Consider the following 18,852-nt stretch of genomic DNA (forward strand, 5'->3'; position numbering starts at 1 on the left):
TATCTTGACAAATTGGAAGAAATTCTGAGAACTACAAAAGCGAGGAGGAAGCTGAGGGTAATGATTAACAGACCTACATCTGCAAAACTGAGCCAAACACTGGCTTTGGAGGATGAGGAGCATACTCAGAGGCTGAGGCTATCTGGAATGGGCAGACAGGGTGTATTAGGTTGCCTGTAGCCTTGACAGGATGGCCATGCTAATTTTCCAGCTACAAGTCTTTCTATAACAGCAAAGTGACGAACTCTTCCAGGGATGTAATGACAGGTTGATAATGACACTGAAGCTCTGCCTTCTGCATCGCTTGGTAGCTGTGCTGCCAAGGAGCTGGAGCCCAGGCACTGCCAAGGCAGGCACAGTCTTTCTGCCTTCTCCAGATCTCTTCCTGATGGGGGGTGCCATGAACCCTGCTCCTTCCTGCCAGTCCTCAGTGTGGATACTGAAGGCCTCCTGAGAGAGGTGTGAGAGCAGATTCGTGGGCACGGTACCCCTGGAAGCACCAGCTTTGCCACCAGGCATCATGCATACATGGCCAGGAGCACTCCTGGTCCCCAGCCAGCCTCTAGTCCTCTGGCTACTGAGCACTTGGAGGGATGGAGCCACTGCAGAATAATGCAGAATAAAAACCACAAGGATGCTCGTTCCTCAATCCTCAACAGGGCTGAGACTTTGAGAGTGGACAGCAAAGTGTCACATCCCAACAAAAACTCTTAAGGCTTGAGTGGTGCAGGTGAGGGAATCCAATGTGTGGCTGGGGGCAGAGAGATGTGAGGAGACCTAACAGATCCAATGTGCAGGCACCCTGCTGGATGTTCAACCATTATTTTAGCTTAAAATAAGTTTTAGATCCAGAATGTTCCCAGGGTGAGTGGGATACTTCCCAGCACCTCCTGCTGTAGATGACAGCCTTCCCTCCTCCAGATGAGAGGAGTATACACGTCTCCTCTCCAGCCTGTTGCTCTCATGCCCTCTGTGTGTATGTGTGTGTGTGTGTGCAGCTGCAAGGTCTTCATCCTGCTCACATGCCTGTGATGAGAGAGGCTTTGCCTGCCCTCTCCATGTCCTGTGCCAAGTGGGGGGCAGGTAGCTGTCTCCCCCCTCGAACCAGGGTGTGTGTGGGCGCTAGGATGAATAGGGTAAAGTGTTTTTTCAGGACTTTGAAGCTGACAGTCTGGTGGCGGAGGCGAGTGTTGCTAGTCAGCAAAATGGAAATGAAACCCAAGAGTGCTTGTTTTCTCCCGGCTATAGAGGGGAGACTAGTGACCTCCCCATGTCCAGGGCTCAGCTTTTCTCTGGCTGATGCCTCTGCAGCAGGTTGCGCTAGATGTGTGCCAGGTCCTCAGCTGGCAGTTGTATCTTGTGGAGACAGATGGCCCTTTGGGCTGGAAATCTCGATGTGCTTGTGGGCACAAGAGCACGTCAATATGTTGTCCTGTCCTCTTGCATGCCTCTGCTCTAAAATACAGGTCCTTCCCCTTGCCAGGGAGGACCCTGCTGCTCATTGTACTGGAGGACACAGGCAGGAGCAGAGGGGCAGTGGGGTCTTTGCTGTGGCTGGTGGCTGAACACTCTGTGGGATGTTTACGCTGCACAGCATCTGACACATGGTTTTGTAATGGTGCAAAAGTTGCAGCTGTGGGTCGATGTCTGTGGTCAGATGGTGGCACTGATGGGGACCTTCATGTGATGGCAGCTGTTGGGACACTTCTGGATGGTTCTCTTTCTCACCAAGGTATGAGAGCAGCTGTGCAACTGTGTCTGGCAGCAGCAGTGCCATGCCTGTTGATTATGCTGCTGAACACCTGGCCCTGCATGCAGGCAGAGGAGCCAGCTGAAGCAGCTTTCTCACCGCCTCAGCCCGAAGGAGCGTGTGGCTGAGCTGAGGACAGGAGGGCTGCACAGCCGCCCGTCTCGCCTGCCATTCACTGCACACACTGCAGGCCAGCCGGGGCAGTTCTGCCAGAGGGGTGGTAGCTCGCCTGGCCTCCCTCTCCCTCTAAATCCCTGTTTTAGTCTATAGAGTGTGCGAGGTTTGGCCCAGATGTGGCATTTGTAATTGAGGAGCCTGGCCTGGTTCCTCTGCTGGCTCCACTTGAAGCTCAGAGTGGTTACAGGCTGCATTTTGATTTTTCTGGGAGGCATTGGCCTGCATTTCAGGTCCAGAGACAGGCAGATTATGAACGGCTCTTCATCGTGCTTGGCATTTGGAAGTCATGGTTCTGGCCATTTTATGGGTCAGCACTAAGGTCTGATGGACCCAACCAAGGGTGCAATCTGCTACTCCTGCTGACAGCCCCGTGCTATGCCCTTGTGCAGAGCATGTTTCTGCAGCCTCCCTGGGCCAGGCAGGTGCTGTTCTCATGCATGGAGAGTGGGACTGCTGCCAGGGAGTCAGCTGCTCGCTCACTAATACATGAGAGCAAAGAAGAGCACTTGCAGAGTGGCAGGTGGCATGTGTGGCACATGTGGCAAGGGAAGGGCATTTAATGTCAGCAGAGGGCTGTGCAGAGATGTGTGAGCAGTCACTTTGGCTAAGGAGCAAATTAGACCCCCAGAGACTGGTGAAAAAGAACCTGTTAGCTGTCTGTGTGCTTAGAGAGGCTCATTTATGTGGTGTCTGGCAACTTCTGAGCAGACAAAAATAGAGTTCACAGCCCATCGCCTTCTCCCTCTTTGTTCTCATGCACTACATGTTGGGCTGGGAGCCAGCTCGGTTGGTCCTACAGCACCGGCATTACTTTGGGGGCCAGAGGAAGGAAAACGCCAGGGTGGTGGTGGTGGAGGGAAGGAACTGGGTGGTATGGAGCAGACACCTGGAGACTTTATGGTGCCACGGACTTGCACATCTGTTGCTGTGGTGAGAGATCTAGAGAAATCTCGGCCAGCCACTGGTGCAAATGTCAGTCAGAGCAGGGAGCTGGACTTACCGCTGCAAGGTGGCACAGGAGAGAGCCCAAAATGAGAGCCACATGGGCTCTGTGACAGCCTCTGGCTAGCCGTGGTGAGGGACAGTGGTGACACCTGGGTGCTGGACTGAGGTGGCTCCTGGGCATATGCCAGCGGCACTGAGTGTGCATGTGGGGCACGGAACCTGGTCCTTGATCCTACCTGTGCAGCCCTGCTTTGCAGTGGTCCTTGTGCCCAAGGCAAAGGGTGTTGTGAGGGGCATCTCTGCCCACAGGAGTTCTCAAGGTCTTACAGGGGAGGGATGATGTGGATGACTCCTGTCCTACTTGCCTGATGACCTGACTATGTGTCAGCTGTGCCTGTGGCATGATGAGGGGGCAGGTGAACATACGAAGGGACAATCTGGCAGCTGAGATCTGTTGTGCTAAGCGATAGGGTTGCCACTTGCCTCAATGTGCCTGTGACAGTCCAGGTGCCTGTGTCTGACTGTGAATCGAGCAGGAAGGCACCTAGATGGTCAGTCCTGTGGCTTTCATGGTACACAGGTCCTGCTCGGCATAGCCGGGAAAGTATCCTGTCTGGGAGAGGCTGGTGGCTGCTTCTTCTGGGCAGGAGAACTTCACTTGCCTTCCACCAAACCCTGGGGAGCAGGGGGCTTAGGACTTTGGTGTCTCCCTCACTTTCACGGGGGGTACCAGGGCTGAAGGCAGCAGCAGGAGGGACAGCAGGAAGCCTGAAGTAGGCAGGTTTCAGAGCTATCTCTGTTGCCTGTGGGCATAACAAACTGAGCCAAGATTTATGGACATAACGTGGGTGGGCTTGAAGTCAGGTGCCTTGTATGGTGTGATTTCCCCCCCTCCTCCCTGAGTCCTAACAGAGCTGTCTTCCTTGTCAGCGTGTTTGTGAGCTAATTGATGATAAACTTGAGTGCTCTCTAAGCAGTGCCTCTCTTGTGCTCTGGGGCCCGCAGACAGAGCCATGAATCCCGTCTGCCTGCTGAGGAACCTGTTTGGAGTCCAAGAAAGGGGAAGTTTCTGGTCTGCGGTCAATTTGCTGCTTTCCAAGCCTGGCTGCTTCTCTCTCTCCCTGTAGACACAGACACTGGTGTTGAGGCTGCCCATTCTTCTGCGATGCTTTAGTGGAAAATCAGCAACTGCTGAGCATTACAAAGGGGGAAGTGAATCATTGATTTTGGTCCCCATGGCCCCACGTGGAGAGGGCGTCTAGCCAAAGGGACAGGCGGACAGACGAGATAGACACCAAGTATATTGTTCAGTGTTAAAAACCAGGGGAGTACCCGCCTGTTGTTCTGGCAGGTTATCAGGGGCTGAGCAAGACTCAGCCCCCGTCCTGGCTGAGCCCCCTCAACCGGGAGCCGCATGTGCAGTCTGTGGGCTGGAGAAGCTGGGGTGGACATACTGCTGCTGCAGCAGGTTCCCTCCACGGGACCCTGTTCCCAGCCCCGTGGGCAGCACGCTGCCTTGCCAAATGGCTGCAGGCAGCAGTCCCGTCCCAGGCAGCAGGCTGGTTGTAGTTGAAGAGATGGAGCTTGTTAAGCTTGGACCCCGGGGTGGGGGTTCCTGGTCTCTGGGAAGATGGTTTCTTCTCTGAAGGTCTCTTATCTTCAGTTTTGCTTTGGCCAGTGCCATCCCACTCTGTTGTTGCCCTCCTGGGAATTACTTCTTAGGTCTCTGTGGTCTCTATCATCCTCTCTTTGACGCTCAGCAGGGTGCAGATTTGTTTCAGCTAGTGGAATAATTTTCCAATCCTCATCTGGCCAGCCCTTCCTTTGCCTGGGGTTAGCACCCCTCCCTGCTGACTGCACTGTCCGGGATCATTCTCTCCACAGTGCCTTGGGCCATCCACCCTGCTATGGTCAGTCAGGCTTTGGCTGGGGACAGGGCGAGGCAGGCTGGAGGAAAAATCAGTAATACTCCTGTGGCACTTGGCTCTGCGTTTCTTTTACGCAAACACAAAGAAACACCATTTCCCAGCTCACCAGCCATCTGGCCAAAGTCAACAGTTGGATGAAGAGCAGCTGATAGAAGCTAAATCCAGGAAAGACTGAGGTGTTGCTGCTGGGGGAGGGAAGTGCTTTGAAGAGTATGCCACCTTTGCCTCCAGCCCCAAGGAGGATACCTGGGTTTAGGTCACTGAGAGAAGCCACAGCTGTACACCCACCTGGATTCCCTGTGGCTTTTGCTTAACCAAAGAACCATAATCATCGAAAGTGGCCTGAGATCTGAAAAATGCTTTCTATATACAGTGGGTTAGAAAACATTGTTATTTTCTGGACCCTATGGTCTCAGTGATTTAGACTTGATTATTGTGATTCTGTGTACCTCATCTTGAAATTGCAGGTTTTTTTAAAAAAGTGTTGATTCGGAAAACAGGGGTCCTCATGTTCATTGGCGCGGTTGCTGGGAGCTTGCCAGATCCATCTTCTGCTCACTGTCCTCAGCAGGGTGAGAGATAGCAGTCACCTCCTCTGGGCAGGGAACAGGCATCTTGAGGGATCATCTAGGACTGGGCAGGAGACTCATCGTATCTAGGGAATACAACATTTTTGCACCATCTCTAGCCTGCTGTCTCTAAGGTAAATATAGAGCAGAGCATAACTGGTAACAAAACCTGTTTAAAATGAAATGTTTTTACACAGGCAGTAGGTGTGCAGTTCCCTTGCTGGATATCATAGAGGCATCACTTGGGTCCTGCAGGGATGAGTAGCACGAGAATGTAAGGGACCAGGTCTCCCTTGGTTCTCCTGACTTCTGGCATGTGCCCTTGAGGGCCTATGGGGAGTCTCGGTCCTTGACTTGCACCTCAGAAGAGGGCAGCTACAAGTGCTTGTTGGGTAGTTTTGAACTGTTGCAGGCGTGGGTCAGTCTGTCTGCACAGCTTCCTCCCATCCTGAACCTCTTTTAATTTTGGTTAGCACCTAATGCCTACAGGAGTGAAACTTTCCATGTGCTGATGACTACGGTCATCAGCCTGGTAGAGATCAGCAGGATCACACACATCCATGCCCCTGGAAGGAGAACACTGCTCCCTCTATTTCGCCTCCCTGACCGTGTTTCCCCTGGACCACTGCTGCTGTTAGCTGGACCCCGTGGAGCTGAGTGCCCCAGGACATCTCAGGAGAGGTGTCCGAGGTGTCTGCATGCTGCTTCTGCCCCACAGACTGTGCCTGACATGGAGAAAGCTGTCAGCAGCTCTGACAGATGAAGAGCAGGGAAACCAGCTGCTTGGCAGGCGGTCGCCTGTGGAGGAAGAGACCACTGCCTCTTTGCAGAGATCTGTGCTGGCCACGTGCCTGGCTGGGAGAGTGGAAGTGAGTAATACCACACGGAGGGAGGCTGGAAGGCTGAATGAATGTGAAGCCTTGGGACTTTAAATATCCCTGAATGTAGTACTTGAGGTCTCAACCTCCCCTGGCTCTTCAGTGCCCCTTCCCTGAACAGGTGAAGGCATGGAAAGCGGTAGCACAGGCTGCCTGCTCTGCTGATCTGGAACTGCCCCATCTGTTTTCCATCCTCGCTCTTACCCTTAGGGCAGCCATACCAGGGAAAGAACTTGTGGCAATACGGATCCCTGGGAAGTGGACAAACTCCCATCACATATATTAAGATGCACCAGATGGTTAGGGGTTGCTAATGCCTTCTGGCCAGGTCTGTGCTGATGTGGTGAGCTCAGGTCTGTTTTGTCAGACCCTTCAGGCAAGCCAGTCCCTGTCTGCCCAGCATGGACTGACTCTGAAGGTTTGGAAAGGATAAGCTGTTTTGTATTCTCTAACCATGAGCCAGCCACTTGGCATGACTTGGGAATGAATTTGGACTGACAAAATGGCAAAGACGCCCTTTGCCATTGGTCTCTGTGGCCTGGGATAGGATGGTGTTACTCAACTCAGTCTACAAATCCCAGAGCTCATCTGCCTAGAATAGAACCAAATAAACAAATTAATTCAGAGCAAATCTGCCTCCCTGTGCTGTGACACATACTGGAATGCTTTGCCAACAGGATCGCAGTAGGATGGCTTTTCCTCAAGTCTTGCAAGCCATAGAGTAATGTTCCTCTGTTTTTCCTTTGTGAAGCTGGCACTGCCCTTCACAGTAAGCGTGTATATTCCACTTTCCTTGGAAAATGAAATGGTAATGATTATTTTATTTAAAGCCCTTCATATGTTGGCTTTGTTTTTGTTGTTGTTGTTGTTTTTGTTGGGTTTTTTTTGTTTTGTTTTGGTTTGGTTTTGGTTTTGGTTTTCCAAAATCTGATGATCTTGGGAATAACAGGAATTGTCTCTAAAGCCAAGAGGTGGAATTCCTTCAGGCAGTCAATGGGTAGCACCCAGCCAAGCCCTGTACTTGCACATAGCATGCTCCCTTCCTCAAGAATAGATACTACATGAGTATTTCCAGGCACAAGAGCTGATATTTCACTGTCTTATGCCACCAGTTATCTTCACCCAGCAACTCTTCAAAACTCAGGGCTGAAGTTGCCCTCAAGTGAGCAGCACTAGGACAGTGAGCATTGCTAGGATGGGGAACTCTCACGTCTTTACCTTGCAATGCTTCCATCTATGCAGTAAAAGACCTTGCAACCCCAGCAACGTTCACACAGAATCACACACAGAATGGTTGGGGTTGGGAGGGACCTCTGGAGATCATCTAGTCCAACCCACCTGCTAAAGCAGGTGCACCCATAGGACTATGCTTGAGGTCTCTCACCAGACATCAGAGAACAAATGAGCCTGGGCTTCCAGGGCTTGGTAGATCTCACCTGGCCTCCCTAGAGTTCCATACGGCTTTGACACTAACAAAACCAGCAGTAGCACAACAGGTAACAAACCAGTAGGTAACAGGCACCAGAAGTGCGTTTGCTGGCAGCAGGGCTGGAATAGTAGCTCAGAAATGACTGGATAGGTCACACCTGGCCCCCATGGCCATCAGGGGTAGGTGGTACTCTGCAGAATCTCAGGAGAGCTTCTGAAAGAGGCTGGTAGGGAGTGAGATAGGACTGAAATCAAGTTCATTTCTCTGCAATTACTCTTGTTAGCCTTGCTTGTTATTGAAAAACAAGCACTGTTTGCTGTCCTTACCTCAGTTTAGATCTCAATTTTAACATGACAGGAAATATTTTCAACAGCAGATAATAATTTTGTTATCCGTCTGTGCTCCTTGATCAATCCCACTTGCTCTGTCTCCATCCTTGAATGACCTGTAGCCAGACTCCACTCCAAACAGACTGCGAACCTGCAAGGCCAGGCGTCTTCCCCGCAGCATGGGTTGCCTGCGCTGCTTTCTCCTCAGGACTCCTGTCCATGCCTCCCTAGAGCTCCATAGCAGCTCAGCCGCTTCAGTCTCAAGGTTATCCTGTGTTAGAAACAGGTTATGAGTATCTGGACCAGGGACTTCTGTCTCTGGGATAAAACCATTTGTTCTTGGACTCCTACAGCTCAAGGCCAGAAACAATCAATAGATCAACAGATAATCTACAGATAATCTAAAATAGCCTCTGGGACAGCATAGATTATGCATTTTATTTAATTATATTTGTATTGTTCTAGTGATGTCTCATCTCCCACCAGCACACTTTCCTCTCCTGAAGTGATAGTATCAGGAGTTGGAGAATCCACTAGTGGGGTGTTTTTTGCTGAAGGAAAACAGCTAGCCTGCTGTTTCTAGTACAGAATCACTTGGCTTGGGTTTGCAGATGATGCTGTTTTGTGGTTACATTACAAGGCTATTTACACCTGGTGTTTTGTTCCTGTGGAGAAACCTGTACCCTGTAATCAGAGCACCTTTTCATCTCTCCTTGCTAAACTGAAGAGATTGAATACTTAGGTTTCTTACCGAAAGGCATTTTTACCAGCCCTCAAATTATTTTTGCCACGTTTTTTCCCTTATCATCTCAGTTTTTTCAACATCCCTTAGAAGATGTGACATATTTCACATCAGAGCTAGATGTTGTATTTTAGCGTATATACACCCTGCTGTGATGAGGATATATAGGGAGGCAAAAATACCTCCCCGTTCCTGCAGTCTTTCACTGGCCTGGTGTCAGGGCATCGAACTGACAGTTCATACTTAATCGCTTGTCATTACCCACCAAATCTTTTCAAAATTGCTGTTTGCCAGGGTCGTCTCCTTCTATCTGCAGCTGCTGCCTGCATTCCTTCTTCCTAGTAGTGTAATTCTGCATTTGGCTCTATTAAAATCCCATATTGCTTGGATGGATTTGCCCTCCACAGTGATCCAAAACGCTCTGTGCGATTACTCTGTTCTCATCACAATACACCACATTGAAAATTTTTGTGTCAGCAGCACACATTATCAATGTCGATCGTATGCTTATTTAGAAATAAAAATATTTCTTTTCAGATGAAATCCTTGAATCGTGCCAGGCCTCGTACTGATCACCCTGGAAGCCATCTAATTCCCTCCCCAGCGACAACTGCTCCTTGTGTTCTGTCACACAGCCAGTTTGGTATTCATTTCACATGTGCCTGATTGACATTGTACTGCCCTGTTTGTTTTTTTATCGGAATAGCATGGGCTCTCAGTGTGTCAATGTGTGTGTATGTAATTCTAGTGAATGATGAAAATGGACTCCTTTGACAAGAGTGGTTCTCCATAAACTCCACTGACTTGACCTTCTGTATTCCTTTCCTTTAGTTCCCACTTAATTGACCTGTGCATCATCTTTTCAGGCTTGCTGGCTGACAGTTACCTTGTGTATTGCCCTTGACCTGTTTGAATACCAGAACAGCATTAGCTCCCTTTCCATGTCCTCAAATCTTACCATTATTCTAAGCTACCCAAGCCAGGGATGTCAGAGCTGCTGCCAGCCATCTCTCGTTGGATCATCTGGTCATGCTGGGTTTAGAAACACCTCCCCCATGCTGACTGTGATCGGAAAAATGGTGACAACCATAAAGTGGGATGGACCTCTCTGACCACTTCAGTGGGACGGAGCTAGTTTGCCCCAGCCTTTTGGTCAGAGATGGAGGTGTTGTAAAGGGTATGCAGATGACCTATCAGTGCTCAGGTTGGGTTGCAGAGGAATCCAAGGCACAGGCTTCCAAAGAAACTGAAAGAGCATATTGGCAGCTAACCTATTTTGGGCCTGGTGTACTAAAGCCTTTTTCCTTGTAGGTGGTGTAGGCAAGAGTGAGGGACACATTTGCTGGTAAGCACACAGCACCCTCTTGAAGGCTTAGTGCTGCCAGTCAGTAAAGGGGAATGGGTGTGAGTACAATAGAGCAAGATGTGCTGTTCTGTCAGTTTAATGCGAAGAGCTCTGCCTAGTGGTCTATGTGGCTTTACCACAGAATGAAAGAATTGTGACCTTGTGAGCTGGATGGCTTCTCCATGCTTAGTCCCCAGAAAACACCGAAAGTCATAAATGCAATTACTGCAGAAAGTTGTAACTGCACTTACAGGAGTGGGTTCTTGGTCATTTTCTCTCGTTTGTGACTCTTGTGGGGCAAGTTGTGTTTATTTGCTTGGCCTGGTTTCTCTTATGACTGTCTCACTGTTTTTTCAGTGCTCATTTGGGGCTGTGAAGGCGGGTCCTGAGAAAGCTCCCACCATCAGAACTGATTTGGAGCTGCTTGGGTTTCCTGGGGGAGGGATGTGGTGGGACAAGGAGCAGCCCTTGAGTGTAATGGGCAGGCAGAGGTGCTGCAAGGCAGATGGGGCACCCCTGTGGTGGGGCAGCCTGATGTTGCAGTCCAGGGAGAGTATCTTGGTGAGCACTGTGCTCTGCCAGGCTCAGGGTGTGGGGCACAGTCCCTACAGTGAAATGGTGCCATTGTGATGACTGAAGGCAGGTGAGGAGTGGGACCCTGCCCAGGTAGGCAGAGCTCTGTGTCCAGGTGGTGGCTCAGGCAGCTCAGCATTGAAGGTTTGAAGTTTGCTGCAGGGCATACTGGTGGACAGGCACTGCAGGTCAGCACAGTTATTTGGGATGAGTGTTGGTTCATTTTTTTCTCTTCCACAGGACGCAGAGCAGAATTGGCTCTCCTGTCTCTCCCCAGCACACAGCGCCATCACGGACTGTCCGGCGCTACCCAGCCAGCAATGGCCAGCTCACCTCTAATGCACTCCCCAACGGGAATGGACGTGAGCAGAGCAGCTCTGGGCCACATGCTTTTTCCCAGGAGCACACCTTGTCTGCAAGGGGTAAGGCCTCCAGGGCTTTCACTCTTTTCGTGGCCTGGGGAGGGCCCAAGAAACCCAGGACTCTCAGGACTGTGTCGCTGGGTGGGACGGAAAGGGAAGGCCAGCATGGGCATTGCAGGGGGTTGGCAGAGAATGAGACCCTACCAAAGAAGGACAGATCAGGGGAGCAAAATGCTGACGGCAGGGGAGAGAAGCCAGGGGGATGTGACAGATGCCCCTCAGAGGTGTTGAACATCACCACAGCATGGTGCCTTGAAGGGGGATTCCCTGTCTGCAGGAATGGTGTCTCCTGGCTTCCTCCTCAGTCTGAGCAGCCCTCAAGGTTAGATTGTGCAACCAACATCTAGTTCTTCCCTTTGGCTGCCCCCTTGCTGCCTTCTGACATGAGCAGGGATCAGGCCAGGCTGCTGGAACGTGCAGTTGATGAGGCAGAACCTCAGCAGCTACTCAGCTAGCACAGATGCAAATTGTCTTCTGCAGCTTGGCTCCCCCTTAAGCCATGGTTCCCCAAGGAGGCACCCCATAGCATCTCAGCTCTTGAGTAGGGCTGTGAGCCTGTCTGAAGCTGTAATCTGAAAGTGGTGTCTGAAAGTGGTGATTGAAATGGGGTGAGTTGGGGGTGAGCACACCAAGGGAGGCACCACAGAAACAACTATCTCACTGAGCAGGGGTGGAGGGCTGTGGTGTGGACCTAGCTGGTTCATGGTTACACAATAGTTCTGCCTGTTGTCCATTTTGTGCAAGCCCCCAAGATCTCTGAATGCCATTTTCCCCATATCTAATGTGAGGATGGTGAGGGATGAGGAGGGGACAGCAGGTAACTGCAGGAGGTTAGGGGACTTTTACAGGGAGACACTGGTTTTCTCAAGCCCTGATGCACTCTTTCATGGACACCAGTGTGGCTGCTCATGTGGAAAGCCTTCCGGTGGTTTAAGGGCAGCCGGTCTCCTGGCTACTGACATGGCTTGAGAAGGAATATTGTCTAAAGCAGAACTCTTTACACTGGAATTGATGCATGTGTATCCTTTCACAGAGAGTTATGCCACTGAGCTGGGCAGGCAGAGCATGCTGCTGGCCACTTCTCATGTGCTGACAAACCCTTACTGATGCTGGAGCAGAGGACAGGCTGGAATGAGCCATGGGCAAGGAGAGACATGGCCCCAGGGAGGGACACAGATACCTCCTTGCTTGGGAATGCTTTGGAGCTTGAGCTGCGAATTACCAATGGCCTGGCCTGGAGGTGCTGTATCCACTTAGCACTGTCCTTTTCTTTCATAGGGGCCAACCTGACAGAGAAGATTAGGAAGATAAAAATCGTCTTCACACCCACCATCTGCAAACAGACGTGCCGGAGCGGGCGCTGCTACAACAGCTGCGAGAAAGGAGACACCACCACTCTCTATAGCCAAGGCGGGCACGACCACGACCCCAAGTCTGGCTTCCGCATCTGTGAGCACCCCAAGGCCCCTGGCCTATCTTCTTGTCTGCTCCCCCACTCTCCTCCTCCTGCCTTTCCTGCCTCTGAAGACTGAGGGCTTGGGCTGGTATGGGGATGGGAAGAGATGCCCTCTCCCAGTGCCTAGGAAGAGATCTTCTGGGATCTTTGGGGCTTACTCTGTCTTTGGGGGAGGAAGACAGACCTTGCCTCATTACTCTCTTTCCTGGGAAAGCAACTTCTATTTCCATCCCCCCCAGGTATGGGGAATGCATGTGTTTGATTCAGGCCTGCCGCCAAGCCTCGCCACCCCCTCCTCCTCAGAGCCAGCTCACTGCTTTTGTTGGCATCCAGTCTCAGGGCTGACTTTCATCACCTAATTTCCTCCTGTTCTCTCCTTTCACTCATGTGGCAGCCAGGAGAGCTGGCTGCAGGTTGCAAGCTGTTCCGATAAACAGGGCTGCTGAAACCTCTGCTCGCCTTTCAGAGCTGCTGGGATTGCTCATCAGGTCACTGGGATGCCAAGCTGTGGGTTGGGCACACCCTCTTGGAGCCAGTTGGTGGCAGTAGCCTGCAGGACCCTGGTGGAACTCATCCTCTGAAAGCCTCTGTGACTCTCAAGTTCTTCTAACACTGAGAGAATTCACGGTCTGGCTGTTGTGAACACCAACTAATGCAAATTTGATGGGACTTTCTGCCTAGATTCAAGCCAAAGATATGTCTGCTCACCCCAAAACTGGTTGCTGGGCTTGAGCAAATGAGCTTGGAGCAGGGTGGAAGCTCATCCCCCCGGATAAACCTAACAAGCCATCTTGGGATGTGCAGCCGCAGCATCTCACGCTGAAATGAGTCAGGATGATCTGCCAGGAAATCCCATGCCTTGTCTGAGTGTCACTCACACTGAGAGATGCTCTGGATTGCACCAAGCATCTGATGAGGCTAGAAGAGACGTGACTTCAGTTTCATCTGTGGATGCTTTTTCTGAGCCTGTGCAGACAAATTGCTCACAGTTTGTGTCCCACTCCATGCGTCTCCCATTTAAGCTGCTGGCAGGGCCAGGGCTAGCCAGGAGACAGGCTCTGAGGACATGGCTCTCTGCCCATTCTCTCCTTCTGCCTCTTCCATCCCCACTGAGCTCCCTTCTAGGCTGGGAGTAAAAACCCTACCAACTGGGGAGGGGGTGATGCAGACAAGAAGGAATTGTGCTGACTTGGTCGTGTGTGGCTGCCGTAGCTCCTGCCCCACTCCAAGGGATCCTACTGTGCCAACACCACCACCTTGGCTCTGGGGGACTGTCTCGCTGGGCACGGCTGAGGCCTCAAAGCCCATGAGAGGACCTATCACCTTCAACCCTGGGAGGACCCCAGCTCCTCCACCTGCTGTTTGCTGGACAGTGATGCACAGCAGGGACCCTGCGCTGCCTCCAGGCTGCAGATGCTGACCCCAGTGCTGGGTCTGCCCCTCAGGCATCACAGGGCTAGTGGTGGCCCAGTTCCAGCTGCTTGGCCTCCCACCAGCCGCCCCTGGGCTAGAGGCAGTGGCTCAGTTTCTCTGCTAAGCAGACTTCTCTTTGCCTTGCAGACTTCTGCCAGATCCCCTGCCTGAACGGAGGGCGCTGCGTAGGCCGGGATGAGTGTTGGTGTCCCTCCAACTCCACAGGGAAATTTTGCCACCTGCCGGCTCCCTCTCTGGAAAAGAAGCAAGGAGGGAGATCCCCCAAGACCCAGATTGGTGGCTCCATGAAGCATTCCACCTACACCCTGCCCTTGTCCAACCAGCTGGGTGAGCATGGCTGGGGGCTCTAGACCTCACGTTCTTCTGCCTACCAGGGCACCTGCCATAGAGAGGACCCCTTGGACCAATGCCTTGCTCTCACAAGGCCGTGCTCTGGCCTTGCTGGGGACCAAAAGGCAATTGAGATGGTGGGGGCAGGAATTGAGAAGCATGGGGGAAGTGCTATAGGGAGCAAGGGATGGATGTGGCTAGCACTGGCATGGGTGAGAGAAGTGGGTGTTGAGTCAGAAGATCCTCTGAACTCCTAAACTCTGTGTTGGAGCACGATTAAAAAAGTCATCCTTGCCAACATTTCCCATGCTGGTGGCTCCTGACCGGTGCGGGGTTCATCTGCGAGAAGTCCTGGTCTCCCTCATATTTCTGAGTCCTCCTACTTGGGTGCTCCTCAGATCTTCATTAACAGGCCCAAAGAGGCCACTAGGTCCTTATGCTTTTCAGACTAGGTTGTTAGAAAAGTGGTTCCCTTAGTTTCTGAAGGGCTCGGGTTGCTGTGGAGGTTTTTGGTAGGTTTGTTCTGTTTTCAGGCCAGAGAAGTATTTTCACTTAGATGCAGTCTTTCTCTAGATTTTCTGGTGGGTTCAGTCTACCTCTCCTCCCTTGTGAACTGGTTGCTGACAAGATGCTCTTTGGGTGCCAAATTGTTGCCAGATTGTCACAACTGTATTATAAACTCATATTCCAGGTTCCCTAAACCCTTCCCTCGTGAATGTCCACATCAACCACCCTCCAGAAGCCACTGTGCAGATTCATCAAGTGGCCAGGGTGCGGGGTGACGCAGAGATGTCAGAGGAGAACAGTGTGGAGGCAGCGCTGGTACCTCAGCTGGCCACCATGCCCTGGTACAGCTATGCCCACAGAAACGGCAACAGCATTGCTGCCGAGAGTGGCCAGCAGCAGCAGAGAGCCCCGGGGCTGCTGGGGAGGTGCTTTCGGGAGGCTCTCCATGGGCAGGTAAGGGGTCACCCGTCAAGTATTGGAGTGTGTGTGTGGAGATGTTCTCCTTGTTTGGGGTACAAGTGCATTGGCTTATGGGGCAGGGAGGGTGAACTCTCATTGCGTGAAGCTCTTCAGCATCAGTGTGGGCATCATCCACATGCTGTGGACATGGACAGTAATATGTTAGTACTTGGGAAGAAAATGCCTTGTTTTGGCCCAACAGGGAGACCTTGCTGCTTTGCCCTGACCAGGCTGTGCCCTGGGGCAGCACAGCCCAGACTTGATGGCTTTCACACACAGTCTCGTTTAAAAAGGGTGCCTATTTATAGCAACATTTACAGCCACGCTCTGTGATTACTGTAGGAAACGTATAAAACATAGGAAAATTCCTTTCTCTCTCAGACGATAAATGAAAGTCTGATTTCCATGGAACGGTGCCTTCCTGGGCAGCTCAGTCAGGGCTTGGGAAGCAAACGCACGTGAGGGGCTTTCCACCCTTGTCCCGCAGTCATCGTAATTGCTTATTTTGTCTTTCCCCATATGTTTCTCTTGCGTCACTGGAAAAGCATTGGAGGTTTTTGGCACCCACAGGAACACCTGTGTGCTCCCCTGGAGCAGCTCGTGCTCATCAAGATCCGTGGCTGGGCAGCTTGGGACTCAGCCCCCTCCCCATTGCTCCCCAGCCCTTTCTGGGGGGCTGCTCCTGGTTCCCATCCCATCCTTCAGTCATTCCCATCCAAGCCATTCCTAGTGGGATGTGATCTCAACTGTTCCCTAGCGCAAAAAATAAATGAGATCAGGCCCTGGGACTGGGAAAGCCCTGCTCCTTCATGGGGAGTCCGTGGCTCTCTGCCCCTGGGAACAGATGGTGATGCATGGAGATACTCATGGATGCCCAGAGAGGCAGTGGGAGATGCTCTGTGGGGGGTGAGTGGGGCGATGGGGGGTGCCCTTGCTGTGCTCACACCTCACCCAAGCGGGTGAGTGCTCGCCTCTCCCTGCTCAGCTGCAGCCCAGCCGATCGGTATGTGAGCGCTGGGCAGGCGGCCACGCAGGCCTGGCTGTGGGCCAGCTCTGGCCTGTGGGCCATGGCGGCTCCACTCTGATGGGGAAGCCTGTAATACAGAGGGCCTTGCCGGGGGGGCAGCAATCGGAGTGGGAGAGAGAGATTCATTAAGCAAAGGAAAGTGCCTGACTGCAAGCTCCCTGCCGGGCTGGAGTGGTACACTCATTTCACTGGCTAATCAGCCAGGCACAGGGCTGATCCAAGGGCTTTGCCTCGTGATATCATATCTGGTTCATCTCCTGCTCCGTTCGATGTCCCCTTTCCCTCCGAGGGGTGCAGCTGAGTCAGACTTGTGTTCTTCTGCCTGTACAACTCTGTACTGTCTTAAACTGCATCCTGGGTCCCGCAGTGTCCCGATGGGGAGCTGTGCCAGGAGGACTGTGCCAGTCTCTGCCCCCAAACTGTTATCTCCCGTGCTGTCCCTGCCACTGCTGCTCCAGCTGGCTGCAGCGGATGGCCACATGTCCTTTCCCTGTCCTGCAGAAGCCTGATGCTCCATTTCTCTTTCCACAGTGCACCAACCCCCTGCCAGGGCTGACGAAGCTGGAGGACTGCTGTGGCAGCGTGGGGCTCTTCTGGGGTGCGGACTGGTGCCTGGCCTGTCCCCCCCGGCCAGGTGAGTGCTACTGCTGCCAGGACAGTGTGAGGTACAGCCTGAGGCACAGCCCACACCCTCAGCAAGCACACATGGTCAGGATGCCTTGCACAGCCAAGAAGGCATGAAGCAGAGTCACGCGTCCCCTGCCATGTGGTTCTCCTTTGCCCAAGGCCTTTGAGGACAGACGGCATGTCCAGGGCGGTATGCAGGGCCATGCCTGCTCCACTGCCCCCATAACGAGTGCTCTGGTTTGGGCGCTGGCCCCAGGCTCAGCACTTTATCCTCAAACCTGCAAAACCCTGGTGCAGCTGGTGGTTCCCGCCATGCCAGGCCCGCTGGGAGGGAGAAATAGGAAATGAGTGGCCATGGTTTTAGAAGGTGCAGTCCTAGATTGGTGCAGGAGGCTGCAGACTTGGCCCTATAGAGTTACGGGCTTGCTCTGGGCCCAACACGGGCTTGGCAGGGGCTCTGGAAATAACACTACATCAAACATTTGGCAGGAGTGCACGTGGGGTCCGTTCCAGGGGCATGGGCTTCCAGCCCTGTTTCTGCTGCATGCAGAAGATGGACAAGCTGATCCAGCAGGAGATGGGGATACCTCGACTGCTTTGCTCGGGGTGCTCTGTGACGGGCATGGCCCGTTGCGCCACAGCCCCCGTCTCGTGTTGCGGTGTAGAGGCTGTGCTGAAGGACTCCTCGCTGGAGGGAGGCAGCCCCACGGGCATTCAGTGCTGACCAGGTCAACTGCAGAGCAAGGTGCTCATGTCCCATGCAACATGGGCAGCGAGCTGCTCACCTCTCCCCTGCCTACCCCCTTTTATCACTGCCTGGCTGCTCGTTCATATGCCTTCACTGGATTGAAGGACTAAAGTGAACAGACCCCATGGTTCAGAAAACTTTGACTCCTGAGGAGAACGGAGGTGTCCAAAGCAGCAGGTTTATTGCAAGCAAGTATGGTGTTGATGCCTTCTAGCTCTGCCTGGAGGCTTTCCTGCTCACTCACACACACACTCCCAAGAGCTGTTTGCATCTTGTTGTCCTCCCTTGATTCGATTCCTCCTCAGCCAGGGGTAGGGCTGGCTGGAGCGCAATTCCTCACAATCACAGACAAGGTTGTCAGCATCCTGAAACCCAGCACAGATCTGGGGAGCTCTGATTGCTTTCATCTTCCTGCTCTACATGGCTCTGCTGTTGCCCCAGGCTGTGCTGCTGCTTGACTGCCCTTGTTCCTGTGCCAGCTCCAAGGGACCCTTGGGCACATGTAGTATGTGGGTGACCGTAGGGTCTCCAGGTTCAGGATAAACAAAGAAATGACCCACATAGGCCTCAGCCACCTCCTCTTTGTCCCAAACCTTCTCATCCCTAGTCACACTTTCTCCTCCCCATCTCACAGCAGTCCTCCTGTTACTTGCCCTGTCCCTATGTGATCCCCCCCATCAGGAAGCAGGGTGGCTGCTTAACATTTCAGTTAGGCTGCACATGGCTGCAAAATCTCTGTACCTCCTTTCTCTTTCTCCATGCCCAGATGCTATGTATCACTCAGTGGCCAGAGCTGCAGCAGTGATTGCTCTGCTGGACTTAGACCTTCAGGCTTCCAAATGTGTCTCTGATCACAGGCTTCCAAGACATGAAAATGGGCATGAAATAACCCGATGTGCTCCTTGCAGTCAGCCAGCCAGCAGAGCAAATGCACTTAAGAAATGCCTCCCAGATGCCAGCAAGTCCCACTGTCACAGCTCAGCACAAGCCCTGTGTCCTAACAGCACCTGAAACTCAAGGGATATTGTCACTGCTGGTCTTCATTGAGCGGGCAGATGCTTGTCTGGCTTTTTTTCAGATTAATTCCATGGAGATATGAAAAATGTATCCCTCTGGGTCTTCCATCTTCCTGTGCCACAAGAAAATCACATTCTCAGTCCCTCTGGCTTTGGGTGAT

The 18,852-nt window shown here is 52.4% G+C and overlaps 1 protein-coding gene across 2 annotated transcripts in view; it reads left to right on the forward strand.

Moving 5' to 3' along the window:
* LTBP2 (latent transforming growth factor beta binding protein 2) overlaps nucleotides 1–18,852 on the forward strand; it is a 73,718-nt gene that overhangs the window by 22,353 nt on the left and 32,513 nt on the right. For both annotated transcript variants that reach the window (XM_005502337.3, XM_065063941.1), the window contains exons 4-8: nucleotides 10,906–11,087; nucleotides 12,366–12,536; nucleotides 14,104–14,304; nucleotides 14,999–15,267; nucleotides 16,832–16,934. In XM_005502337.3, the coding sequence (XP_005502394.2) occupies nucleotides 10,906–11,087; nucleotides 12,366–12,536; nucleotides 14,104–14,304; nucleotides 14,999–15,267; nucleotides 16,832–16,934 (926 nt within the window). The remainder of the gene's footprint in view (nucleotides 1–10,905; nucleotides 11,088–12,365; nucleotides 12,537–14,103; nucleotides 14,305–14,998; nucleotides 15,268–16,831; nucleotides 16,935–18,852) is intronic.

This window comes from Columba livia, chromosome 5 (assembly GCF_036013475.1).
Source record: "Columba livia isolate bColLiv1 breed racing homer chromosome 5, bColLiv1.pat.W.v2, whole genome shotgun sequence".
NCBI lineage: Eukaryota > Metazoa > Chordata > Aves > Columbiformes > Columbidae > Columba > Columba livia.